The sequence below is a fragment of the Thunnus maccoyii genome, chromosome 4 (assembly GCF_910596095.1).
Source record: "Thunnus maccoyii chromosome 4, fThuMac1.1, whole genome shotgun sequence".
Classification (NCBI taxonomy): domain Eukaryota; kingdom Metazoa; phylum Chordata; class Actinopteri; order Scombriformes; family Scombridae; genus Thunnus; species Thunnus maccoyii.
In genome coordinates, this window is record NC_056536.1 from 21,104,827 (window position 1) to 21,132,196 (window position 27,370).

General features: G+C 40.9%; 1 protein-coding gene across 1 annotated transcript in view; it reads right to left on the minus strand.

Annotated features, from left to right (window-relative positions):
• Nucleotides 1-1,684: 1,684 nt before the first annotated feature.
• LOC121896205 (dedicator of cytokinesis protein 3-like) overlaps nucleotides 1,685-27,370 on the minus strand; it is a 49,111-nt gene continuing 23,425 nt past the window's right edge. Inside the window, exons 14-56 of the mRNA XM_042409945.1 lie at nucleotides 25,272-25,397; nucleotides 24,162-24,286; nucleotides 23,850-24,012; nucleotides 23,598-23,704; nucleotides 22,416-22,587; nucleotides 22,223-22,320; nucleotides 21,699-21,782; nucleotides 21,488-21,588; nucleotides 21,294-21,375; nucleotides 20,654-20,824; nucleotides 20,310-20,372; nucleotides 19,747-19,939; nucleotides 19,438-19,565; nucleotides 19,089-19,235; nucleotides 18,884-18,982; nucleotides 18,681-18,775; nucleotides 18,408-18,483; nucleotides 18,138-18,238; nucleotides 17,979-18,037; nucleotides 17,692-17,840; nucleotides 17,463-17,548; nucleotides 17,322-17,348; nucleotides 17,115-17,210; nucleotides 16,950-17,010; nucleotides 16,753-16,846; nucleotides 15,139-15,287; nucleotides 12,696-12,782; nucleotides 12,333-12,437; nucleotides 11,857-11,998; nucleotides 11,299-11,465; nucleotides 9,338-9,424; nucleotides 8,994-9,173; nucleotides 8,788-8,871; nucleotides 8,565-8,681; nucleotides 8,264-8,406; nucleotides 7,105-7,240; nucleotides 6,740-6,821; nucleotides 6,346-6,461; nucleotides 5,986-6,070; nucleotides 5,779-5,901; nucleotides 5,478-5,560; nucleotides 4,108-4,746; nucleotides 1,685-3,976 (exon numbers count right to left, since the gene is read on the minus strand). Of these exons, the coding sequence (XP_042265879.1) occupies nucleotides 4,132-4,746; nucleotides 5,478-5,560; nucleotides 5,779-5,901; nucleotides 5,986-6,070; nucleotides 6,346-6,461; nucleotides 6,740-6,821; nucleotides 7,105-7,240; nucleotides 8,264-8,406; nucleotides 8,565-8,681; nucleotides 8,788-8,871; nucleotides 8,994-9,173; nucleotides 9,338-9,424; nucleotides 11,299-11,465; nucleotides 11,857-11,998; nucleotides 12,333-12,437; nucleotides 12,696-12,782; nucleotides 15,139-15,287; nucleotides 16,753-16,846; nucleotides 16,950-17,010; nucleotides 17,115-17,210; nucleotides 17,322-17,348; nucleotides 17,463-17,548; nucleotides 17,692-17,840; nucleotides 17,979-18,037; nucleotides 18,138-18,238; nucleotides 18,408-18,483; nucleotides 18,681-18,775; nucleotides 18,884-18,982; nucleotides 19,089-19,235; nucleotides 19,438-19,565; nucleotides 19,747-19,939; nucleotides 20,310-20,372; nucleotides 20,654-20,824; nucleotides 21,294-21,375; nucleotides 21,488-21,588; nucleotides 21,699-21,782; nucleotides 22,223-22,320; nucleotides 22,416-22,587; nucleotides 23,598-23,704; nucleotides 23,850-24,012; nucleotides 24,162-24,286; nucleotides 25,272-25,397 (5,204 nt within the window). The 3' untranslated portion in view covers nucleotides 1,685-3,976; nucleotides 4,108-4,131. The remainder of the gene's footprint in view (nucleotides 3,977-4,107; nucleotides 4,747-5,477; nucleotides 5,561-5,778; nucleotides 5,902-5,985; nucleotides 6,071-6,345; nucleotides 6,462-6,739; nucleotides 6,822-7,104; nucleotides 7,241-8,263; nucleotides 8,407-8,564; nucleotides 8,682-8,787; nucleotides 8,872-8,993; nucleotides 9,174-9,337; nucleotides 9,425-11,298; nucleotides 11,466-11,856; nucleotides 11,999-12,332; nucleotides 12,438-12,695; nucleotides 12,783-15,138; nucleotides 15,288-16,752; nucleotides 16,847-16,949; nucleotides 17,011-17,114; nucleotides 17,211-17,321; nucleotides 17,349-17,462; nucleotides 17,549-17,691; nucleotides 17,841-17,978; nucleotides 18,038-18,137; nucleotides 18,239-18,407; nucleotides 18,484-18,680; nucleotides 18,776-18,883; nucleotides 18,983-19,088; nucleotides 19,236-19,437; nucleotides 19,566-19,746; nucleotides 19,940-20,309; nucleotides 20,373-20,653; nucleotides 20,825-21,293; nucleotides 21,376-21,487; nucleotides 21,589-21,698; nucleotides 21,783-22,222; nucleotides 22,321-22,415; nucleotides 22,588-23,597; nucleotides 23,705-23,849; nucleotides 24,013-24,161; nucleotides 24,287-25,271; nucleotides 25,398-27,370) is intronic.

Below are 27,370 nucleotides of genomic sequence, written 5' to 3' on the forward strand. Positions count from 1 at the left end.
TTCACATCATTGTGCTCTTGTGCCCCAAACAATAACTGCAGAATGAGACAGTGCAACCCCAGTAGAGAAAAGAGCCATGTCTGCATGACAAGCAGTGCACTGACATGTATGCAGCAATGCACAAACAAAAAACAGATACAGAATCACGTACTGCGCTATACGAAGAGCTCATTATCACACTGATTTCACTTACTGTAAGTCCCGGAAGACACAACACAGTTAGACTTTAAGCCAGAGGAGTTTAAAGGACACAGAGACAGACAACTGGAGGAAAAAAAATGAGAGGAGCCACGGTGATGCTGTAAAGATGAAATTCACTATCTGCATCAGCATGCAACGCAGCATCATCATCCTCCAGAGAGGCAGCGAGGATCCTTTCATCTTAACTCTTCTATTTTTTGTGTGTGACTGCATCATGAGTGTGTGAGATACTGCGAGTCCTCATTGTTACCAAAGACATTCACTTTCAAACAGACACACAACCCACGTCTGCAACGTCAGTGTTATCCAGCTACTCAGAATGGCTGAATAACATGAAGGAGCCTTGAGCATTTGATTTTATTTTCTGATGTTTTAGCATGAAAGGCCTTTTCTTTCTATCTCTCTATCTCTCTATCTATCTAGTCATTATTTTTTAAAAACCTGAATTTATTGTAACATCATACATATTTAGATTTTTGCGCTATTCTTTCTTTTCATCCTTCTCCTTTTACACTTCTCATGAATCATTATCTACTGAATCCAGCAATAATTGAACGTTTTAACACTGAATAAAGGAAAATAAACAGATCAGCCATAAGCCAATTGTGATTTGATGATAATTTTCAATGTATACTATATTTTCAAACAGAACAGATATTCCCAACTAGCCTTCAAGGTATCGTTATAGGACTTTTACAGAGATACTAAAGGTCTCAATGGGTCACTTGACTTTTTTCACGTTTGAAGAAGATTCATGTTCATGAAAGTTGCAGAAATATTCTCTAATATCACCTGCATACATTTATATATAACACAATGTGAGTTATTTGTTTCTTTATGTGAACAAATAACACTTTTCTTAAACTCAGGCTGCATTACCAAACAGTACCAAACAAAAAGATATACTGAATTTGAAAATCAAAGAAAGATGTTGGTGACAGAGTGGAGCTTGAGCTGGGGATAGCAGGGACCTTAGCTGTCACTGCAACTGTCTTTTTTTTAATTTTTACATCTGTGGTGGACACAGGGGTTGTGTGACACTCTGCTATCCACACACACAGGCATATACACTTCAAGCACCCATGTGCATAGGGCTGCAACTAACAGTCATTTTCATTATCAATTAATCATTTGTTCAGTGAAATGAGAAAAAATAGTGAAAAATGCCATTTACCATTTCTTAGTGTGGTAAATGGCATTTAGAGACTACAGTGATGCCTTCAGTGTGCTTGTTTTGTCCAACCAACAGTCCCGAATCTTAAGATATTCAATTGACTGTTATATATGTTGAAGAAAAACAGCAAATTTTCACATTTAAGAAGCTGAAAGCAGACAATTTTTGGTATATTTGCAAAATAGTTGTAGATTAATTCTCTGTCAGTGCAGCTCTACACATCCAACCTCAAACAGTACAAGAACTGTCTGCATATCACCACTTTGGCGTCTTGAGTCTGATATTTTCATGACAAACGTCGCCCTCTACTGTCGACTCTGTATACTACTCCACCAATCACAGCACAGCAAAGGTAAGCAGGAACAGTTAGAGCTGATAAAAGATTGTCTTTAATGTTTGGCATCGTTAATGAATTCCATACCACAGCAGTTATGGGAGTAGGAAAACCACTTTTACAACCAAACACTGTTTGATCATGCTAACACCATATGTACAGGAAAGCACATTGAAAAGTGTATAAAGTATTTATATGAGAAGACTCAAAGTCAAGAACGGTGGAGACGGCCACAGTCTAATGAATTCTTCCTTTTTCAAACACTGATTATAGATATTTATCAATTACATTGATCTCTGGAGTACATGTATATACACAAAACAACAATAAACCTTTTTGGGGCGTCTGCAATAATTCTCAAAAATATTTCACAATACTGCTGTATGTACAATAACAGAATTTACATTGAAAAATTCTATTGTACCTATATTTTGGGTGTCACTTCAGTCACCAGTTATCCTCAGTGCCATCAAACTCACAATAGATACTCACATACTGTATTTATCTAACCTCAGGTTCATCTCCATACAAAGTACAGCAGCCTATGCAGTACCTGGACCTTCTGTCTCGGTACGGTTTCTGAAATATGTTCACACAACTGATGATCTCACATACAAAAATAGATGTTGTCTAGTCAGCTGACAACTTGATGTACAGTAACACAAAGCATTCACCTGCAAAAAAACAACCAGGAAAACAAGTAATTGTTAAAATATTAGCTATATCCTTCCAACCAACTACATCGCAGTAAACAGCTGTACTCCTGCTCCACAAAAAGTAAACCTCTTTCTCAGTCAGCGTTCTTCTGAAACACATCATTAGTTTTCACACAACAGAAGGTGATTGAGAAAGAGCCGCAGGCAGAATAAGAAATATTAGCGCTACAAACCAAACAACAATCTGAAACCAAAGCGGGACGAAACCATACAAAAACATCAATAAGTAGATATCTTTTTCCTTCAGGGAGCGTATAGTGAACAGAATGAAAAGGAGAGCGGTGGCTGACGCTGCTAAATGAGCTTCTCAGTCCGGATGAGAGGTCAAACTGCATTTGAGTGCACTTAAGGCAGGTAGGCGATTCCCAATGTTGTCTGAGTGGGCTCCTCCACTGGCCACTCAGCGGGCGGGGGGGGGGGGCTGGACAATGTCATCATCGCAATGCCACCGCAGCTGTCCAGGTTCAGCCCTCACTGCTTAACATGGTCTGACAACCATACAGAGAAGGAAAAAGATGAAGGGAGAAAGAGAGAGAGTGAGAGAGATAGAGAGAGAGAGAGAGAGAGAGAGAGAGAATGGTATTGGTGTTAGTTTTCAGTCCAGCAGGTGGTCGAGGTGTTAAGTGGAGAGTCCTCGTTTCACCCCTCCTTCATTCACCATGAACATGAGACATGACAGGTTTTAGGAGCTGTCTGTTACAAGCTGCCTGTCATTGTCCTCAGTTTCCCTTCACCAATCCCCTCAGTCTGCCGAATGCTCTCATTCCTCTCGAGATATCTTTGTCAAACAGAAGAGACGAATAGAGACTTCTTCAACAGAGACTGAACTTAAAGCACTTAAACAAAAACCAGGTTTGCAACTTGTGCAATACAAATAGAACATCTCATCTGAATACATTCACGTAGGTTTCCATACACGTTGTACGGATGGGAAATTGTCAGTGACTGAAGTTCATGTCCCTTGAGATGCCGGTCCAAAAGGAGAGCTGCAAGTCCAACCTTAAAGACCCACCGTTTATGACTGCCCGGCAGCGACACGTATCAGAGTGCGCCATTTGATATGATTCACTATTAAGGAGCACTTAACAGTGTTTTGAAAAACATAATGGACATAAGCTTTTGAAAACACTATAATGTAGCAAATTTATCAAAATAAGAATTCATATATATGAAGCATTGAAAGCAGAGAAGTCACTTCACTGTGAATAATAACTTTCTGTAGTTGCCTTGTGTTGTGAAAATGACCAAGCGAAAATTAAGGGAGTTCAGAGCTTATACTGCACCTGGGATCATGTCAGTTATGGTCATGGTTGTCATATTTCACAAAACTGTTGTTGTATTATTCTCAAATGAAAAAAACATGCTCACAGACGAGTTGTACAATTGTGTACAATCAATATCAATTTTTGAACAAAGTTAATCTGTTTTAATGTTCAACAGATCATTTTCTTTTAATAATATCTAAGAAGCCACATGGAGCCGTGACGGAAGTTGTGCCTCATAGTGAAGATTCATCGAGGTTCGCTCCTTCTTTTCTTTCTTTCATGTGCACTGAAATTAAGACGTAGAATCAGAAGGGTCAACTGAGCACACTTCGCTGCTTCATATCAGACTCTTTCTGTTACTGCAATTTTAACTTGGTGCAAATGAAGGGAAGAAGACAAGGAGAAGAAAGCTCTAACTGAAACATAGCTGGAGACTCCTCATCACTGCGCCTCCTCGTGCTCCTCGCTGATGCACTGCTCCCAGGCGTGTTTCACCTGGTCCTCCCTGTGGCCGTGAGGGGAGTGGAAGATCCTGCGGGGCAGTGGGATGGGCTGAGGCTGCAGCTCCTCTTCGGGGATGCAGCCCTCTCTCAGGTAGGGTTTAGGCGGCACGGCTGGAGGCTGAGGCCTGCGATAGGGGATGTGATGAGGGCCGTGAGTGGGTGCGTGGTGGTGAGGCTGCGGCCCGTGGGAGTGGCTGTCCAGCCCCGGGTGGGCGTGAGCGTGAGGATGCGGGTGGGTGTGCGGGTGTGGGTGTGAGGCGGGGCTGCGGTAGTGGAAGGGACGGACCGGGTCCATGGAGTCAATTTCTGAGCCGCCGTAGTGGATGTGCAGGTAGGGAGATGCCAGGTATTCATCGGGAGGGGACCACAGGTGACTAGGAAGAGGCTCCAAGGCATCGTTCCTGATGGGGCCAGGATCTGGATACTGGCCTCCGAAGTTACTCTCACTCAGGGAGGAAACACCGCTGCTGGCGCTGCCTGACAGGGTGGAGTTACTGCCCCCCAAAGCTGACTGAGGACTGGTGGGGGAGCCAGGGATCGGGTGGAGTGGAGACTGGAGAGAGAGACAGACAGTCGGTGTCACGGGTGTATTTCTCTTTACCTACAGTGAGTGCCCAATGTCTTCACAACAACCCAGAATTTCAACACTACTCACCAAGCCCTCACATACTACCAGAAGAGTCAACAACTACTTCATCACTCTGACATATTTCAAACACTGAGGCACTTGAATATGAGGGCTTTGTAATTATGACTTGACTACTGGAGTGAAAAAAATACAGTGTCTACACTCAGTTATCTGGCATTTGACTTGCAATGGTGTATATTTAATGAATGGACTGTAGTGAAGACAATGTGTCGGAGGTAACAATTTGAGAAACAGGAGCTTCTGATTAGCATGTGAAAGCAGGGTTACCTCCACAAAAGACTGGAAATTTCATTTTGAAAATTCAAAATGTGCTTTCCAAAGCTAATATTAGATTCAGCATTATATCTACATGAGGTATTCATGTAAATTTAAATAAAGAGGAACAAGGGAAAAAGAAGCAAGAACTGAACATCAAACAATCACACATAACCAGTCCAATCCAAAAAAAACATGATAAAACATGTTCCAGGAGTGAAAAGTATTACTACTTCCTGTACAAAACTGACAAACACACAATATATTAAAACCCAAATGTTATTACAAAGCTGTTTGAGTCTAATATTTTATCTTATCTGTCATGAAGTCAAAATTCTGGTATCTGACTACACAAAATGATGTTTCTATGATGCCTGTACCTTTCGAAGTGAACGGACGGGCAGGGCAGGGGGAGGGTCGCTGTTCTGGTGGTGATACGCGTCACAGTGCATCAGGAAGTGTCCTACAAAAAGAAGAAATGAAAATCATATGAGAAGATAATTAATTTCATCAAAGACAGGGTTTAAATAGCCTTGAAAAGCCAGCCTAGATCTCATAAGCTGAGGTTTTGCTATCAGATTTCGGATAACATCAACAGAGCCCAGCAGCTGGAAGCCGGACCAATTAGCAAGTTGACAATTTCAAGTGAAAAGCAAAGACCGACTGTGCAGCCAGAAGTACCTGGCGGGAAGGATCTGGGTGGGACAGGGGGCATGATTACCCCTCCAGTAGAAGCTGGCATGTAGGATACCTGCTCCCTGTTCTCTCCATCCAGACTCCAGCTGCTAGGAGCATTGGGAAAAACTGGAGGAGATAAATGAACATGTCAACACACTGCAAACATCTCATGTATAGAATATTGTACATTTAATCTTGTTTGTGTGTTACCTTTCTCTGGTAGATTCATGTGAGGATCAGCACACGGCTTACAGGGGCTAACTTGTTGAAGTAAGGCACGCTGCATGTGGTTGTTCTGTAAAAAAAAAACAACAAAATACACAATTACAAGTCAGTAACTTTTCAGTATGTTTAGTTTTTTTTAATGACAAGCTCTACAGAAAGCACAGTTTCCAGTCTTCAAACAGTGAGGTCTGTAATATTATGTCTTAGTCCTTGGATATTCTGATGATGATTTTTCTGTATGTGGTGAAATGTCACTAAATTATCATTGCACTAAAATAAAACTATTTTGCATCTGATATTTTCTGCATATTGACACACCATTACGGCTCTGTAGATCTGTCCTACCTGTCCATTCTCTGCCATGCTGTAGTACATGGAGTTGTTGGCCCTCTCACGATGAGACGGCAACAGTATCATCACTTCCCGGTTGTGTTTGGCCTTATCAGGTAAGGAAGGAGAGCCTGGACAGCAAAGAGACATGTTGAATACAATACTCTGTTAAGCATTTATACTTGCAACAACTTCATTGTATTTAACAGAGATGTCTTTCTATTTTCTACATTCTATGCTTTATGAGATATCTATGACAGATGTTTTCGTGAGTATCTGTCATTGGTAGAAATTCAAAATGCTCATATAATATTCACAGATGTATAAACATGAAGGTAGGCTGGTGTGACATCATAAAGTGTGTGTCATTTCAGTCTCTGGAGTGACTTTCTCTAACTGCGTTACTTACCTCTGGCACTCGAGGGAGCAGAGTTGATAATCTGGGAAGAGTTGGAGCGAATTGAGCTCAGGCTGGAGGAGGAGGGGCTCGGCTGCAAAACAAAATATATTTTAAATATACCAAAAACTATTTGAGCACTGCTAAAGAATGGAAAACACCTTTAATGTATTTGGTGTATCTGCCTTTTATATTTTATTGAATAGATGGAAAACTAGTGACAATGTTTAAAATTACAACAGTGTTTGTAATACAAGTATTATGTTTTACGTCCTGAAAAGACCAGTTTTCATGTGAGTTGCAGTTAGCGAGCGATACAAATTCATATCATTTCCATGACATCCCTGCCAGTGTGTGTTTTTATTTCAAAGCCTTACCTGCATGTGCATTGCCTCCTCAGGGTGCTCCCCCATCAGGCCATCGGTCATTATGACAAGGTTTCCCGCCTCACTCGATGTGTGAGAGGACAGGGAGGAGGACGAATGACGGATCGAACCCTGCAGGTTCAGAGGGCTGCAAGACAGAGACGGTGTTGGAGAGTGTTGGAGACAAGAGAAAACACGAATCTCTCTTTTCATAAGAGTGTGTGTTTACTAGGGCTGCCCAGTCGAGAAGCTCCTGAGTCGATTCACATTTTGTCAGATGAATCGCTGCCTTTTGTGTTTTGGCAACATCATTATACACGGAGTAACGCAGGGTGACAACATGACAGGCTGTAAGCTTTTACAGATTCTTGTCTTTAAATGACCTGAACACTTAACTGTGATGGAAACAGAGAGGGATGATGGAAACGGAGGACAATGTGACGCAGAGCGACTGTGTTTCCTGCTCGGAGCTCTCAGCTCTTCTGCAAAGTCAGCTAAACTATTTAAACAGACGCGTACCAGCGTCACTACCGTCTACTCCTCTACCATCCAGTGTGATCAACTCTTGGACTGTCAGCAGCCAGCAAGAGAGATGCTCCACAGTGGGCTTGAATTCTATAACTGAACTAATATTTCTCTGACTGTGTGAGAATCTGATGTTTTCATATCCTAAATAATGAACACTAGAGTCTGGGACATCCCTAGTGTTCCACTTGCGGAAAAGAGGATATTTTGACTAATCCTGCTTTTAAATCAGCAGTGTTATAGTTGGTTTGCTGCATTTCAGAGTCAAACAAACTCAAAATTAGTTGATTTAAGCTTTAGACTCTGAAATATATTGATCAAAGTAGCCATGTTTATTATTCAAAGGTAGGGCTGCAACTCTACTCGGGATGTGCATATTCTCCCTGTTTTCACAAAAGAAATTCTAGTGTGAAGGTGTTCATCTATCTGTGTTGGTCCTGTGAAAGGCCAGCAATCTCTCGCCCAATGCATGCTGGGATAGGTGACCCTGGACATGATGAGCAGCTTAGAAAATGGATGGATGGAATTATAAGGCTTACTCTAAAACACTTTTCAGTGACAATTATGGGTTGTGGTTTGAGATCCAGTACAATGAGGGTGGTGCAATCTTGAGCTGGGATTACAGATGTGATTGTGTGTGACTGACCTGTGTCTGTGTATGAGCCGCACACTCTCAGGGCTCATGTGGCTGTGGGAGGAGAGGATGCCTCTGGGAGAGTTGACTCCTGGGCAGCCTGCAGGGCCAAATCGGTCCACACCGGCCACACCCTGCTGGGTGCCAACCATATACTGCTCTGAATATTTACACCGCTCACACACGCATTAAAACATTTGCATATAAACATACAGCAACACCCTTGGAATACGTGAATGTAAAGAAGTGGCAATGTGCCTGTGTGTCAGCAAGAATAAAAATGAAACACTAAACCACAGGTGGGACAACTCACATGGTGTAATCCTGTCCTCATCATGTGGAACTGGTCCACAAGCTTTTTGTGCAGGGGACGCATCTCTGGATGCACCAGCTTTTCGTGAACAGCCAGCCCCACTCCGAGAATGTGCACCTGTTGCAGGAAATCAGAAGAAAAAGCACCGAAGAGAAAATTTAGTGCATTTACTGCATTATCATGTCTCTATTCAATTATGACGGTCGTAAAAGCTGAGTCTGACCTGTTCCTGCATCAGATCTTTCAGATGTGTGATCCTCTCTGTATCCTCTGGGTGACTGCTGATGTAGTCCTTATCAAAGAACGCCTGTTGTAGTGGAGGATGAGTCAAAAGGTGATGATCTCAAACACCAGTTCAATTCATACATTCACCAAAATTCAATAAATCCACACATTCATTTTTCCACTCTCCTCTCTGTCCTTATCTACCTCTTGATATCTAGCGATGCCTCCATTCACAGCAGCATCTATGACCCCATTGAGGCACATGCTGAGCGGGTTGATGTTGCCATGATGCTGTCTGTGTTGATACTGGCTTATCAGAGTCCGCAGCTCCTGGGTCTTATTCTCCACAACATAAATTGCATTCTCCAGCGGGCTCACCTCCATCTGTAAATAAACACAGAAAACCCTAAGCCACGATAAAAGAGGAGGAGGTATGTGTATGTAAACAAAGAGATTACACCAACTTCATGTTAAAATTGTCTAGCAAACATCTCTAAGGAGCCATATGTGCAATATGAGATGATAGAGTTGATGTTTGAGCTCCTCACCACTTCTCTCCTTTCCACCTCCGCCCAGCGGGAGATCCCGGGGAGAGGACGGGAGAGGATCAGGGTTGTTCTCTCGATCCACAGGCTCTGTTAAACATGCAAGACAGAGAACAGAGGCTTTGCAGTTTCCTGTCAACCACATCTGGTACCATCGTGAAGGTCTGTGCGTCACGATGGATAAATAACCAGGCCGGGAACAGTGATGTAGTGTAGCATGTAGGTCAGTTCAGTAAAGAGTAAAAGTGAAAAGCCCCGGTGTGGTTTGATTTCATATTTAGGTTACTGTGTCGGAGTAAACTACAGTATCATGTCTGTTCCTGCAGGAGTCTCTAAAGCCCTGCAGGTTCTAGGGTTGTTTTCAGCACTGTTCACTGTACTTGTACCAGATACAGATGGGCAAGCAAAGTAACAAAAAAGTGAAACACCGAAACAACTAGTCAATAAATCCATTCTTTGATCAACAGAAAAGTAATCATCATCAATTCTGAGTCAATCATTTAAATCATTTCTCAAGAAAAAAAATATTTCATTACTTCCTGCTTCTCAAAATGTGGGGGTTGTTGCTTTGTTGTTTCATCTAATTGTAAATTCAATATCACTGGGGTTTGAACTGTTGACCTGATGAAACAAGCTATTTGAAGTTAGTTGAAGTCTTCATGGACTCTGGAAAACTGAGATGTGCATTGTTCAATATTTTCTGATGTATTTTAGACTAAACAATTCATTCAGTTCATTGGAAATATTATTGACATATTAATCAATAATAATAAATGTTTATTGCTGCCCTGAATAGAGACCAAAATCCTGGAGTAAATACAGTAGCTACAGTTCATCCTTTTTTTGAAGCTGTTTGACATATATATTTTATTTTATTATTTTAAGTCTGTGGTGTCATTAAGCAAATATGTATATTGTGTTAGGGTAGAATTTTCTGTCTCTGGCTTATGTCGTCATCATTTTTGAGACTTCTTGTCATATTACATCATTTTGCAGTGTTCATGACTAATGCATCCGCAGTTCAGCAAGGGGTGACTGGAAGTTACAGTTACAAAGGCTGCCACACAAGTGAGTCATATTTGGATGAATACTTCATCATAATACTACATCGCAATCACAATTTTTAGTCAACTCAAGATCAAATGTCCCGAGGAGGAATGTCTCAGAAATCATGTCAGCACAGGATTGTATTGTGGAGCGTTCTGTGTTTTTTTGACTCCTTTGCTCTACATTAGTCAGCATGCAAGTTAGTGTGACATCACACTAAAAAAACAACATTTTTTGACTGGATGAATCTGTGGTGAAATAATAGCGAGAGACTTGAACGGTATCTATTTGAGTCTGTTGGGGTTTAAATATGGTTACAGCGAGAAACATTCATTTAAAGGCCCTGAAAACATATTTTCTGAGTCAGCTTACTATGTGTGATGAGGTCCTACATGAACACAAAATTAGTTCAGTGAAAAACAGTTTTCACATCAGAGATTTCTGTATTTATGCTGTTTGTGCTTTTCTTACTGGTTTGAAGTGGGTGCAGCTCTGCTGGAAAAGGGTGATGCCAAGCACCAATTAGAGTTTAGGAGTTGAATCAAAATGTGATGACAGTTTATCAGCTCTGATCAAACCACACCCACACAGTCCTGAAGAGGCAGGATAGCTGAATTTTTGAGTGCTAAACTCTTGAAAAAAAAAAAAACTTTGACTGTTGGTACTTTAATCACGAGTTTTCAGGGGCTTTGAAGGCATTACTGTCTAAAGGCTGTAGGCCCTCCACTGTGACCACCAGGGGGTGTTACACCTGCTTACATCACCTGAAAGATCAGTCTTATCTACAAAAAAAATCACTGCATGAATCAACTTCCACAGAGCTGGATCCATTTCATGTTTTAACTGGCGTTACATCTATATTCAGTATTTCTCTGCTGGGCAGGAATGGTCAGAGTGGCACGGCTGGCTCACCGTACCCTGAACTCATTCTCGCGGTCTTTGGGCCCCTTGTGGAAAGGCCTGTCATAGTGGAAGCGGCTGACATTGTTTATGCGGTAGAAGCTCTTGATCCTCTCAGGCACACGCTCCAGCTGAGGCACATCAGAGATGTCTGACACTGGAGTCACCGCATAGATCTGCAAGTCTAGAAGCCAAGTGTCAAGGAAATGACAGACAGACAGACGTGCGTATTCACAGAGGAGGAAGAGCAGGAGGGACAGTAAAAAGAAACGCTTACAGAGAGAGTTTGTTCTCACTGTCTGACTCTAGAAATCAACCCTCAACACATTTGGTGTTCCTGTTTGACTGGTCATCATTTCTATACATACATAACCATTACATATTGTATACTGTAATGTTAAAACAATTAGTTGGTTAATTGATCAAAAGGAAATTAATTGTCCACAATTTTAATAATTGATTAACACAAGTCATTTTGTCCAATCTTAACAGTCTTACAGTAACAGATAAAATAAACTACACATCAGCTGGTAGTGAAAATAATTTTAGCTCCAGTATAAAGCAGAGTAGGATACACTGAGCGTCGCTCTGCAGGATGGTGTCATCAGGTTGGTTGGGATGCTGCATGGCGATGGCTTGGGGAAATTCTCCCAGCATCCTCTGCTGGAAGTCCTCAAGCCGTTCATAGTCGTAACCACGACACACAAACTCCTTGTTCTGCAGGGAGGGGAAGACAACAGCTGGAGCTATTCAAAACTGACCGGGACAGGCAGAACTGGCAGATAAACCGGTTCGACATATATTACATATTAGCAATTATGGATTATACAAGTTTACTATGAATGGATTCAGCATCATTTTCTGGTTAGATTTACCGTTTTTTAAAATTATTTAGTATTATTCTCAACATCCATTCTCTCTATCTTGCAGAAGCTACTGTAACTGACATAATCTCCTGCTGAAGCATGAAGGAGCGGTGTAGCAGGCTGCATCAGCAGAATCATAACTGTGTCAGGGCCGACCAGATGAGACCAGATTTGGAAAGTCTTACCCTGAGGAAGAAAGGAAACTTCCTGCCATAGAAGCCCATTCGGAAGAACTCTGGTTCAATCCTCTGCTGTTCAATAATGTTGTCATAGTACGCTGCCTCCATTTTCTGTCACAGAACGATAAAGATGCAAAAGAGTCATGATGACTAATGATTTAATCACACACATTACTGCATCCTCTGCAATTGCTGATGAGTGTGGGTGCGCACAGGTAATTAGGACATTGTGTCCGACGCTATACACATTTCACACTACATAACAGAGGACAATGAGAGAGGGAGCTGAAAATCTCACCTCCCAGCATTACAGGGGATGCTTGTTTGATAATAAGGGTAGAAACAGGAGGCAAGTGAGACTCTACTTACCCGTATCCAGCTGAGGCTCTGATAATCATATAAAGTCTCATACTGGAAAGCCAGCTCCCGGCAGAGAGAGATCCCATATTCCCAACACTGCAAAGTGATATATAAATGAGATTCAGAGTGAACGGAAGATGTCCCTTAAGTTTAATTTATAATGGAGAAAACTATACTATGATGTAGGAAGAATCACCAGGACACCTGACAAAATTATATAGCAGCATGAAAAGAATATATCTGAGCCAAAGAGGTGCCATCATTTGAAAGTAAAGAAAAAAACCCTCCTAAGAGTCTATAGAGTCTTGTTTACTGAACTGTATTCATATTCTGATGGCAACAATATTATATTTGGAATTTAATATAGTTTCAAAATGTGTGTGATCACTGCAAAGAGGCCAATCTGATGTCAGTAACACAGGCTTCAAATAGAGATGCATTTACTTATCTGTTTAACTTTAAATTCTAGTGATAGTCCAATCAAAAAACAGCATTAAAAAGCAACTTGCAGATTGAATTTCTTACTGAAAGGTTTCCTAAGTGGAATAATGAGAAAACAAGCATTTTGACAAACATCAAGTGAGTGTGTGTATATGTGTAAAGTAACTGACTATGGTGATAACAATGCATCCCAGCACGTCATCATGCATGAATGGTCTAACTGCAAAATGTTGCCCTGAGGCAACGAATGAAAAAAACATTGTTTTAGTATATAATAAAAACAAAATGTCTTTAAACAATCAAATATACTTCCTTAGATACTAATGCACGTGCATATTTATTTTTCTATAAAGTTATTTGAATTTAAACATGCTAAAAAGTGTTTGTTGCCTGAGGGCAACACCATGCCACAGAAGGAGTCTGTTTCCCTGATCCTGCTACAATGCGCTGTGAGGTAGTAGGTGGATGTCAGTCTGAGCGGTTGTGACCTTTAATGGATCAGTCTTTTTTCACTAGTTTTACTTTGCATTTTTCATCATGGTGAATTATTATGCCAGCAGCAGCTTCTGGTCCCTCTCCACAAGCCACAACTCAATATCTCACAGTGGCTGTTGTTTCTCCTTTTCTGTTCTCGGTTCCGTGGACACCTCATAAGTCTGTGGTCTTTCATATGCATATGAGTATATCTCTTCATCCTCATCAGTGTCAAAACTAGCACTGGGATCCCTGTTTACTGATTTATTGTTGAACTTGACCTGGCTTTGCCGCCCTCCCTTATGTGATGTCACGTCCAATTTCTCCATTTTGAGGTGGACATGAAAACTGCCTTACAAGAAGGAGTCCAGATGTCACTGTAGCATATATAGGAAAGCTCTTTTAAAAGACCAGATTTTACACCACTTCCCCACCCATTTATTCACTGGGATCACCAACCTGCACGTTGCTCTTTAAGCAAATACAGATTTCTATTTGTCCTGGGTGAATCTGAACATTTGTAGCAGCAGTGGATTCCACAACTACAGAACAGCTTTTTAGCTTTTCATATATATATATATATATATATATATATATATATATATATATATATATATATATATATATATATAGAAAACTGGCGAGAAAAACAGGGGATGACAAAGAGTTAATGAAGGGGGTGACTTTTATTTCCTTCTCACTGCTCCCTGAGTCCAGAGGGCTTTGTCCTCTCCAAAGCACAGACACCGGTCAACTAATTTAATTTTGTGGATGAATACCAGCCAGGGAGGAGTGATTCGGAGAAGCAAATCACATTTGAGCAGACATCTGACCGTTATTGAGTATTGTGGTATCTGCAAAGGCTACACATTTGAATTTACAGCATGATATTCAGGGTTTGCTTTGTACAGAAAACTCCATCAAGATATAACATAGAGTATGTGCCAAATAGATTAAAATAAGATGATTCTGTTGTTGTTGATAGTCTACAGTCCTGGTTTGGTATTCAACACCACAGAAAGGCTGTTGCTTTAGCTGTAAATTCAGTTGTGTTCAATTCAATTGTCACAAAGTGCTCTACAAAATGAAAAATGATACACAATAACAGACATACACATCACTGAGGCTTACACCATTAGTAGGGGCTGACTAAATTTTAAGATAGATAAAAACTTTGAGAAAAGCTGTACAAGGTTTTGTGTTTCTCCCAGTGTTAATGAGGGCAAAATTTAATTATGTCTAGGAACAGCTGCACCACAGATGGGAACAATCAGCCACTTGAACATTGCAAAGAAAAAAAAAACATTTGAAAAAGCTATAAAACTTAATGTGACTTTTATTCATCTAAGTTGATTTAGTTTCAGATTTGTCTTCTCCAGCACAAACCTACTAATGTTGTTCTGTCACTGTCAACTTGGCCTTGTCTCCATTTTCACATTTTACTGTGTGACCTCTAGTTGCAGTGCCAAAAGTTGGAATGGGTCAGAAATGACTTGAAATCAGTCAAAACTATACAGCTATAAAAAAATTCACTTGCCTTGCCCTTGTTGAAGTAGTGGAGGATCTTACGACTCAGATTCTCTTTGCGTTGCCACTCGCTCTGACAGGGGTAGTGGAGGAAATCCCTCAGGGGCCGGTCCTCCCACTGCAGCAGCTCCCAGTACAGCAGCAGCGTGAACGCGGCCTCTGTTGGTTTAGGGGACACAGGTCAAAGGTCAGCAGGGAAAAGTGGAAAAAAAGTGTATCATGATAGCTGCTATCTGAGTTTGCAGAGTCTGGCCAAGGTGATGAACTGATATCTTCCAGACATTTTGGGCCCTGTTTTTGTGTACAGATGGCATATGGCACAAGTTTTCCAGAGCATGGTGGGTATTTTGGTAAATTGGTGGCCAGTGGTGCAAAGTGCACCTGCACAGTTGAAACCATATTGCTAAACTCAGTCCCATCTGCAGAACTGCAACTACATATTGGCTGACATACATGCTGTTGAAGTGAATTATCGCAAGGGGTGAATATACATCACAGCATGAATCTATTGCACCCAGAGTATAAACCAAATACAATTGACGCCCCTTTTAAGTTTATTTCTGTTGATAAGAAAGCCCTGTCACCATGTTTTCCAAAGATTTTTTAGCTTACAGCTGACAGTGATGAGTGAATAACAACGTGTGCAATCACAGCTAACTCTGTAGAACACTAAAATGTGTTTTAATTATCTTAGCAGCTGCCTGTTGTTTGTTTTACGTAAGTGATGAATAAGGTTGCTTTCAATTAGTCATATTTGGCTAGATTTACACGCGCACAATAAAGCCACAACTGCCAATAATGTGAGCAAAGCAAGAACACTTAAGCCATTTACTGGATTACATTAACTGGCAACGTCCCCTGATTTCCTGTTTACATGACTGAAATTGGCATTACCAGACTTAATTAACATTTACAGTTACCACTTTTAAAATAACTAATTTTGCCTTTTCTAATATATAAAGGACACGAGGAAGAAGAACAATCCCAGACTCAAAAGACTGGCGCTAAGACCCAATGGAGACTGTCAAGCAACAGTCCAACACCTTCAAGTTAAACCAAAAGGACATAGACCACTTGATATTTAGCCTGTCATGGGTGTCTCTACAATAATGTGGTACACTTGAACATTTTCATCATAATATTTTCTGATCTATGATCTTCCTTATTGTTGCCTGAACAAGGATTGACTGTGCTGTCGTGGAGTTTCACCAGTTTACATCAGATGATACCCCAGACTCCCCCAGTGGAGCTCCTACTGACAGTATATATCTCTAGTGACACTGCTTTTGATTTTTATTATTTGATCAAAAATCACTGCAACTACCACCTTTAACCAAAAGAATATAGTCATGATTCTGCTCTACGTATCATGGTTTTACCTGCAGCCATGAGCCTTTCTCTACTGCATCTACAGGTGCTTCAATTAATAAAACGATATGAAAGGAAAGAGAAAACACATTCAGAGAAACGAGGCAGAGGTGAGGAGAAAACCTGTAGTTTCTCAGTGACAGCCTAAAATTTTGCTGTAGCTACAAAACCTGTGTTCACCCAATAAAAATCCAATTTTGCCAGTACAAAACATCTGAAATGAACCATGCACCATCACAAAAAAAGACCCTTTTACCTGTGAAGTCTTCTGCTTGGAGATGCAGGTCACACAGCTTGTGGATGTAACGGATGTACATGTCCTCCTTGTTGACCTCTGATTTGTAGAAGTTCTGGGGTTGAATAAAGAGAAAGGGAATGGTCAAAATGCAAATTCATGTGTGTAAATATTCATATATGTGTCCAATTGCTCATAAATCTAGACTAAAAGCTCACCATAAGGTTGACGGAACCGCCAATTTTCTTGTTCTCCATCTCATCTCCTTTCATACAGTCCCTAAACATAAAAAATTGATTTTTTTTCTCATTGCTCTGCAATTTCATAACATAAACAAATGGTGATAAGATATGCAACTTAATCTCACTATACTCTCAGTATACCTGTAATCCAGTAATCGTTCAACAAGTCTTGTGACTGATGTGACGAATGAGATCCCCGTCTCTCTCCAGGTCTCCTGCTCAATCTTCTCCAGAAGGCTGCACAGATAATACAGTAAGATATTCTTACAAAAAGCGACGAGCACAGGGAGTAAATAGATATGAATCAAAATGTCTCTCGGACTTGGCTGTGAAAGCAATACAACTCACCTTGGATAAGGACCAAATAGCTGAGTCCTGGGGTGTGACAACCAGACAACACAGAGAAGTATGTTAGAAGGAAATACTACAAGAGCAGCATTATTCTGAGTATCACTCCACAGGCTCACTAAACACAGGTTTGATGCTTACAAAAGACTGAAGAGCTCTCGGTGATTATCATCCCCTTTCCCATCCGACACCATGCTGTCCAGCTTATCCATCAGCTCTGCTTCCACCTACATAGAAAACACACACACACATACACACACAGGTTCAGCCAAAAGATGTGGGTATGTTATGTGAGAAAGCACTGTCCATTTTTATCACAACTGCTGCACCATACAACCTGTATTTCATAACATAACAATGTCATAATGACCTGTTTGAAGTTGCCATTTTTCCTCTGCTCCCAGTTCATCATGTCGTGGAAAATTGGAATCATTATATTTCGAACTTCGGTTTGAGGGACCAAGGTGACTCCCAGGAAGGGACCCATCATTCCTGGGATGAAGTGGGGCTTGTTGTCACCTGGATTACATAGATTGACATAGACAGAAGCCATTGTTTTCACCGATTTCATTAGGATCTAAATGCAGGTGCTTCATTGTGTAAGGGGGATGATGGGGAGTTGGGATGTCTGAGTATGAATTAAGGATGATGTCACACCTAATTTCTGCCACATGCTGAAGAGCTCATATGCCATCATCACTCTCATATCACCATACCTACAAAGACAAGAGTGGAAAGTTAGGTGTATAAAGTTAGATAAACAATTAACCTAGTGTTGGACAGAATGCACACAATACATATACGCTAGTTTCTTACTTATCGAGGACTTTCTTTCTCTTAGCGGGGCCAAGCGCCTCCAGCTGCAGACTGGGCTGGTTAATGTACAGTACAGTGAGGCTGAAAAAGGAGTTCCACACCTAACACACACAATAAGACATAAACAAAAATAAATAAATACATGCGGAATTGAAAATTTAACACTAGTTTTAGAAATGTAATCACGGAAAGGCATCAAATAGCTTCATTGTGTCGTGGGTTTCCTAAAATCTAACGCCCCCCCACTCCCCTCGCTGGTCAGACACACACCTTGAAATCAAAATCTGCCTCTGAGAAGTTCTTGTGCAGTGCCGGAGACAGAAACTGTGTTGTCACTACGATGATACTGCAGAAAGGACAGCAAACATTACACTGTCAGCTTACAAAACAAGGTAGCTGCCAAAAATAGATGAAAAAATCTGCAACACAAGCGTCACCTTCAGAACAGGATTATTTGAGGAGAGTCTGATCTAATGGTTGGCTGTATTCCCTTACCATCTCTGGGACAAAGACTGCATGACAGAAATGGAAAAGCAGACTCACTGACTGGTTAGAAGCCTCATGACACTCCAGTCTCGGGGGAAGATAGTTAGTTTCATCAGATTGCGGAACACGCAGAAGATCTTCAACAGGAACTCCTGCAGAGGAATATATTAACGGAGTGTATGCAGTCTAGGTATGTGATAAGCAGGCTGCAGAAAAATGCTGTAATCTTGATCAGCTCTATGACTCAGAGAGTGTCTCACCTTCAGTTCCTCCTTGCTATGGAAGTTATTGAGTAGATGGTGAAAATGGATCTCCGTCATCTGTCTGAGCAGAGAGAGAAGACAGGAAACATACTCCCCCTGCACAAGAGAAAATGACAGACATGGACACGCATATTTAGAAAGGTTAATCAACTGAAAATATTCACTAAATTCCATTTGATTCATTGCGCATCAAAGCACTAACCGTTATCTCGGCAGTGCACTGGGGACAGCGTTGTCCTCTGGATGTCTCCACAGAGTGAGATTTGCTCATGATGGACAGCAGAGTCTGCAGCAGCACATCCAGAAGGCTCTCTACCATCATCTCCACTTCCTCCTGAACAGAAGACTCCTGAGACACAGATATCAAGTAGAGGGAAGCAGGGAAACACTGAGTCAACAATTTAGATGCAAACTTGCTGCTTAACAGCAATGTCATTCTGCAAGCTACAACTGCAAGATCCATTGTATTTAAAAAAAGAAAAAGGAATGTTTATATTGTATTTTCCTTTTGAATAGTGATTCAATTCATATGTCTATACTATGAACTGTACCATGGAGCTAGTCTTGATTATGGAAAAGATGCTTCCCAGGATCCCAGAACAGATGAGCAGCTCCCTCTGCTGGCGCAGATGCAGGTGGATGTGATGCAGAACCACCGGCAGCAGAATACTACGAGACTCTAATGGAAGGAAGAGCAAAAAGGGAAGAAGGAGAATGAGTGAGGATGAAACTGAAAACCACTGTATGCACTGCATTAGGTTTACATATATGGATTTACATGGTACTATACAGTAGCATTACATTCAGCCATCTTCAGTCAAAAAAACACTTTGAGTCTAAAACCTTGACATTTGTCTCACCGGGGAAGAAGAAGAGGCGGCTCTCAACTGTACGAGCAATGGACTGCAGTTTGACTACATCCATAGACTGGCCAATGTCCACTGTGCTGGGCATGCTCCCAAGGGTGCCCCTAACATATTCGGCTACCTCCTGAACAGTGAACATCTGCAGCAGCTCATCAAATATATCAGGGAAACTGTTCAACAATGCTGCCTGAAGGGGAAAACAAAGAAAACAGAGAAGGTTTTTTGCTACACTTTCATGTATAAAAACATCACAAAAACACCACTTATGATAAAAATTACTCTTTTCTGTGTGACACTGACACAAAACAAAAAAGCCCCAAATTAAGTCTGCTATTAATATTCCAAAAGGGGGCATGACCAAGACACTAATGTGGGAACACAATTTATCTCTTTGTACAGCCATAATGTCAGTCTTTCCTTATTTATACTCAGATAACCAGTACAACTGCCAAATCTAAAGCACTGTCTGCATATCAGCTACTGAGGAAAATATGCTGTTTTAGCAGGCTGTTCTCTGCTGCATTGTGGAACCAACACAGGGGGGCGCTGTGACTTACTGAGATGGATGAGAGCCCTGGAGCATTACCACAGACAGGCATGCTGCTGATCGCACCCTTAAACTGTCCAAGATCAAGCCAAGGAAGGGGCAACAGTGAGGGGGCGAGGGATTGAAGCATCAATCACAGAATGAAAAGTGAAACAAGCATCAAGAATGAAACGAGAAAAAAGTTAACCAACAAAAATCAATCAATGAAACGTGAATGCAAACTAAGAGGATGAATAAATAAAGAAAATACAAGCATTTATAAACAAAGATAAATAAGACTGCCGTGCGGATGATAAAGGCTGTCAAGAGCAGGAGATGGTGAAAAAGTTTGCCATGAGGTGTGAGCTATCAGACCTGTGTGAACACAAGGTTCTCTGAGCTGCGGCTGTCCAGGCTCAGGACAAAGCGGATTGATTGGAAGAGCTCTTGGATGCTCGCTCTGAACTGCTCCTCCTCCATCCCGCAGGTGGCTCTCGAGTACAGGATACGAGACTGGACGATGAACTTGAAAAGGTACTCCAGAGCCTGAGGGGGTTTGTTGGCAGGATGCAAATTGAGACATTACAGTCAACTGAAGAAGTACACGTCATATCGTACTATCAGTTCCCTATCAAAGAACAAGCACTGAGCACTGAATGGATTTGTGGTTGATCATCCAGGAAAAAAATCAATACATAAAAAAAAAAAAAAGTTTCCAATTGTCAGGTCTCGTAACAGAGTATCTCTTCACTAAGAAACGACCACGTGGAAATGCTGCACTCTGCACACGTCAATATCTGCAGAGATTTTTGATAACTTCCTTTCATTAGCTTTTCTCTCAGCAGGAAACTCACATCCTGAGGGCTCATATGGCGTCACATTACTCCTTATCAGCCCTTCTGTTTGACAATTTCCTTTTGCCTTACAAATGAATCCCTGCTTAAGGGGCCGGGTCAGTCTTGTTTTATTCTGCCACTCTGAAACTGAAGCACAGGAAGCGCGTGTGATACTTTACCCTCATGGCTTCCTGGATGTGGTCTTGTCGGACGACCTCAGCCGAGCGGTCCATGTACCACTTCAGACATCGAATCAGCTCTCTGCAGAGATGTTGTTTGAAATCATGTGAGTCAAAATCAAGTATAACTTTGTAGAACTCTAAATGCAGATAAATATGTCTGTTTCAAACGAGTGCAGTAAACTTTGTTGTACTTGTATGCCAAAGCTCCAGCAAAGTGGTTTTGGATGTAGGAGTCCATGACAGGTCTGAAGTGGTAGAAACGGCTGTCCCTGAGCAGGTTAATGATAAAAACCTGAACACACAAATAGATACAGATATGTTAGGTATGCCCTCTTCATCTTCTTACCAGAAAAATACATCATTTAATTTCTAAGTACAGTTATGCAGCTTCAATTTTCCTACCAGTGACTGGAAAACCAGCGGTCCGTATTTATCAGTGTTGTCATCTAAAAGACAGAAGAGCGTATCCAGGACATCTCTCAAGAACTGTGAGGAAAAAAGGGAACAACACTCAGCACAACCATCACATCAAAGACATGGCTAATATGAAAATAGAAACAAAGGATAGCCCCTTCACCAAAAACATGGCAATAATTTTTTTTAATTATTATTCTGAAATGATAAGGTGATATCTAAACAGTTTGGAATATATTTTACACAGTACATGAATATCAAAAAACTCAACATGTATTCTGAACATTTTAAAGCTATAAAGGTTTATTACTGAATCTGAAAATCAATATATAAAAACATTATGATAATATGACCTATAATCAATTAAGTCACACTTCAAGTTTTATCTTCACCTAAATAACAGGAGATTTCATTGCTGCTGAAGCTAAATATCAGTCACACTACACCATACAGCTACACAGGAGCTAAATATACTTCACATCATTAGATACATAATCTATCTGATGATTGACCTTGACAATCTCCTCTCCGCTGATCTGACGCAATCGACCGAGGATGTCCAACACCCTGTCCGGATGGGCCTTCCAGTTCAGAAGAGCCAGCAGGTCCACTGAAAACAGAGTAGAATCAAATCAAATTGAGTCAAATTTAAAAGAATAAGGACCTAAAATATTATTTAAAAAAACATGTAGGGTGTTTGATTACCATTTTGTGTGAGTTTGGTGGAGCAGAGTATTGTGGAAACCCAGAAGGTCTCTTTAGGGCTTCTCTGGAAGGGCAGGTTAGCTGGCAGGTTGGGGCAGCTGTTGAAGTCCTCCTTACAGCAGGGCAGACTCAGGTACAGGCCCTGGTTACTGAAGGTGGCGTTCTCATCACACTACAGTAGACAGATACAGACGGGACAGAAAAGATTCATTAATGTTTGGAGACTGTTTGGAGATGAGAAGGCTGGCGTTCTACTCAATAACTGGTCTGATTACAACTGCAGCAGGTTGCTCTCATGATGGTGACCTGTGAGCACAGAAACATTTCTGGCAGTAGTATAAGAGCCAGCCAGACACAGGAGACTTCCTATGCTGTCACCGACCAATAGATGAAGTGAATGTTCACTCACTAGTGCACAATATGCATATTACTTTGAATAGCTTTCTAGGGTCACAGCATACTAATATAATGTTACAAAAGTGCTAAAACATTAGCATGTTAGACATGGATAGACTATATAGCACAGAGCTTCTCAATCCCCTATGTGGGGTAGCTTCACATGCACATTGATATACTGATAATTAATTAATTAACTTTATTAATAACCAGGCATTAAATACTGTACATTATCATTTCCATCCTTTTGGAGCCCCTTCATGCTCTTGAAAACAGAATATGAATTATGTAATACTTAAACTTCTGTGAACATTTTTTAATTTTAGGGCCTAAATCAGGGTCACGGGCAAGAAAAGCCTGTCAACAAAAGCTCCTTTTGTGGTACTGTCATTTAGGACTACTCATCTATCACACAGTGGCAACATTTGTTGGTGACAGAGAGCAGTCAAAATGGGTGGTCCTTTTCATTACATGTTGTCATAGTCAGACAAGAGCATGAACAAAGTCTACTGCTAAAAAATAGCAATAAAGACATACAGAGACAGACAGAAGGGGACGCCCCACCAATACAGAGACACCTCACCACAACTAGACCACTTTAATATAATCAACTTTTAATTTAAAAATTAAAGACACACCAAAATGTGTATTGTGCACATTCCCATCATCAGTTACAGATTCTGAAAATTGTAATTTCTTTATAAAACAATAACTACTAGTTACTACAATTATTACATATGCATCATTCTACAGTGTGTCTGAATTGTGTGTTAGACTTCCTCATACCTTGTACACATACAGCTCATGGCTCTCATCTGACAGAGTCGTCCCATCTTCTCTCATCAGAGGAGTGAAGGCAAAACCAAACAGTTTTTTCTCCCCTTTGTCTTTAGCTGAAAGGAAGCAGATCATAATATCATGCATCATATACCTACACTGCACAAAGCATACTTGCATAACTCGTGAGCGTGATCCAATCTGTCCTAATAAACTCATGTCTTGAGGGATGACTGCCACTGCGCTGCATTACTGACTCACTGGAGCAGTGTCTGAACTCGAAGCGTAGGTGGGAACCTCTGAAGCGATCTATGGGAATAGGCAGCTTGACCATCTCACTCCAGCGAGGGCTGTTGTTGTGGTAAAGGACAAAAGAGCGATATTCACTGGTGTTGGGCTCCCCGCTGCCCAAACTGATGCAGTCCTGAGAAGAAAAGCAACATGGGAGATTGTTTTAGTGATGTACACAGCAAGTTAATGTGTGGATGTACTGTATGGGAGGAGAGTAACACTCATCATTACTCATTGATTGATGATATGGTACATGATTAGTCATTTACATATGTGTCATACTTTGAGAGTGTCCCCGTCGGCATAGAGGACATACAGCGTGACTTCAATGTTCTTCTGGACGCTCTTGCCACCCCTCTCAAACTCTCCCCGCTCCAGGGTCAGATAGAGGTCATTGCGAGTGTCACCTAGGACAGTTAAACCAAGGGAAACTTTAGTTAAGCTAGGAAGTCCTGAGAAAAATCATTGCACTGCAGCACTGTCTCAAAACCCCTCTCTTGAGGTTTGACGTTACCCACAACAACAAGACAAAGACATCTGCAGACTATGATGACAAACATGTCTCCTGCCTTGTCGATGTTAATAAGTTATAATGTACATGTCAGCCTCTGCTCCACAGATGAACTGCGAGTGGTCAACATAAATTAAGCTGCCGCGCCGACACCACACAGGGCTGCTAAGATGTGCACCACACGTCATTGTTCTTGTCAATGAGAAATGACCCCGCTGAGTTGTAATACACTGTAGCTCATGACTGCCTCAGCACCTTCTTGTGAGGTCAGTGTTTAATGGAATAAATATCAGTGGCAACAGTAGAGGAAGATATTGCAGTTATTTATAAAATCAGATTATAGTTATTTATATCCAAGTCATTTCCTTGGGGACAGATGAGTCACAAGGAGTGTTATTGGGAGGTATTTCAGGCTAACAGGAGAGGAGAGGAGAGGAGAGGAGAGGAGAGGAGAGGAGAGGAGAGGAGAGGAGAGGAGAGGAGAGGAGAGAATACATTCTCAGTAGACACAAAGCAGAGCAATGTTAGCTGATGAAATATACCGAAATAAACACACCTCTTTTTCCTCTCTTTTTGAGTTATCTTTGAAGACCTCTCTGCTCTTTATGATTTGTGCAGCACCTGACCTAAATGCCGATCTCAGGCAAATGTGATGTGAAACCAACTTATATGGCCAACTCTACTCTCTCCTACATCCTTCTAAAGCTGTTTTTTTCTATTTCTACATCCTTCTTACCCTATCCTTCCCCTCTGTTATCTTCATCCTCCTGATCTGTGACCTTCCCCTCTTTTCATCCTTCCAAGCCAGCTGGCCTCTGGTCTCCACCTCCTCACTGAACCTCTCTGTACCCATTACCACCTACTGCTCTTTGCCTCCTTACCTGGCAGGATTACATCTGGGAAACCCAGTTTGCGTGTGAGTGCCAGGGCCCTGTTGAACACAGCCTGGTTCTCCCGTCTGATCTGCTCCAGCTCACCCCTCAGCAGCTGCAGAGAAATGATGAGGCCTGGAAGCGGGGGGTAATGGGGAGGATGGGCATATCAGTGTGTGTGTTTAAATGGGGGGAAAGGGCAAATGAAGAGGTGTGGGGTTGTGGGAGGAAAGTGGAATTTAAAGAAGGAAAGCAAAGGGACAAAGAAGAGGGGAGATAGGAGAAGGGAGGGACAGAGGGGTATTTAAGGGACATTAGTCAGAATGTGGGGGAGGAGAAGACAGTCAGGAGAGTGGATGGAGAGACGTCATCAGAGCCAGGGAGACGATAGGGAGGGAGGAGAAATGGAGTTGAGGAATAAAGCAAGGAAAAATATGGGTAGTGCACAAATACAGTGACAGATTTTTGTGAGGCATGAGTCATATATTAAACTGTGAGATGCTCATAAAAAGAGAGCTAATGGTGAATTAGAAGAGTTCAAGCTTACAGCCAGGTCATTTTCAAAATTACACACAGCAAGAAATATGTTTGTTTAAAACCTTAAAACATCAATTGACCTGCATCCTCCTGTCTTTAGAGCTAACCACAGATCATTATTAGCATATTATCATAGTCACAGTTAGGGGTGGCTGACAAACAATCTGCTGTAATGTAAAGTTATTTTGACTGATTATTGATATACACATCAGGGTATAGAACTTTAATTGTAAAATAATTAGATGAAAATGTCTGTTTTTGGCTAATCCAACGAATTAACAGTTTAGGAAATATGCTAATTCACTCTTAGAGCTGATTAGTCGATTAATCAATTAGTCAATCAATAGAAAAACAATTTGATTGATTTGTTTTAATTGACTGGTTTTCATTGTCTTCTATAAAAGTAAATTGAATATCTTTGTGTTTTTGACTGTTTGTTGGACAAAATTAGGATGTTGAAGCAGTCACATGAGCCTCTGGGAACTTTTTCACTATTTTCTGACATTTCACGGCCCAAATGAGAATATCAACGCCACTCTCATACTTGTCCTTTAAATATAATCAGCCATCAGTTGGTCAGTTTAGCAAAGGACTACAGTAATTCTATTTCAACCACAACCTGGTTTACACTTTTTTTTTAGATTAAACAAACAAGCCATAATGTGGTAATAAGTGAGCTTTAGAGGTGCTGGTGGGTGGATTCTGGACCAGCTGGCTGTTTCCCACTGTTTCAAATCTTTGTGCTAAGCTAACCAGCTGCTGGCTGATGCTGCTCCATATTTATCACACAGACATGAGAGTGTTATATGTCTTCTCATCTAACTCTTACTGTAAAGTGTATTTCCCAAAAGGTTGTACTATTCCTTTAAATATTGAAAAAACATGGTACTTCATCACACTGATGCAAAATCCCTGTACATCCAGGCCTGTTCACACATGTACAACATTGCCAGCAATAACTTGATATAAGCAGAGATAAGAAAGGGATAATTATTGTGGTATAAACAGTATATTCAGATCTATCATTGTATATATTGTCATATCAACACAACTCTAGTTACAGGGATAAATATGACAAAGACCATCTAATTTCACCTTCTGGAGATTTTAAAAGGTCAGTTCACACATAGTACAAACAAATATATTTTCTCACTTATCATTAGGGGTGTATAGCCATGTTGATTATTTATTCCAATTCATCAGCAGCATGTTTTTCCAGAAACAATGTCCTGGTTTCTATAATCCATACACCTCCCTGTGTACAGTATTCTTTGAAGACTACCGTCTACCAAGGGAATAGTTCCTATAAAACTGTTGACAGCATGTTATTCAGAGTAACCAAGACTCTAAAAAGAGATGTTGCTGTTGAATTTTTAAGTGTAATTTTTCAATGCTTTAAGCACCACAAACAAAATTCCATTCATCTCTATAGTTTTGGGTTGGAGGCAGAAATCTACGAAGCAGATATCTCAAAATCTGGGCAAAATACAACAAAACTATCTGTTTGATTAGATACCAAAATGTGATGATGGCATATACTACTTTATCAGCACAATCCATCAGTATCTATG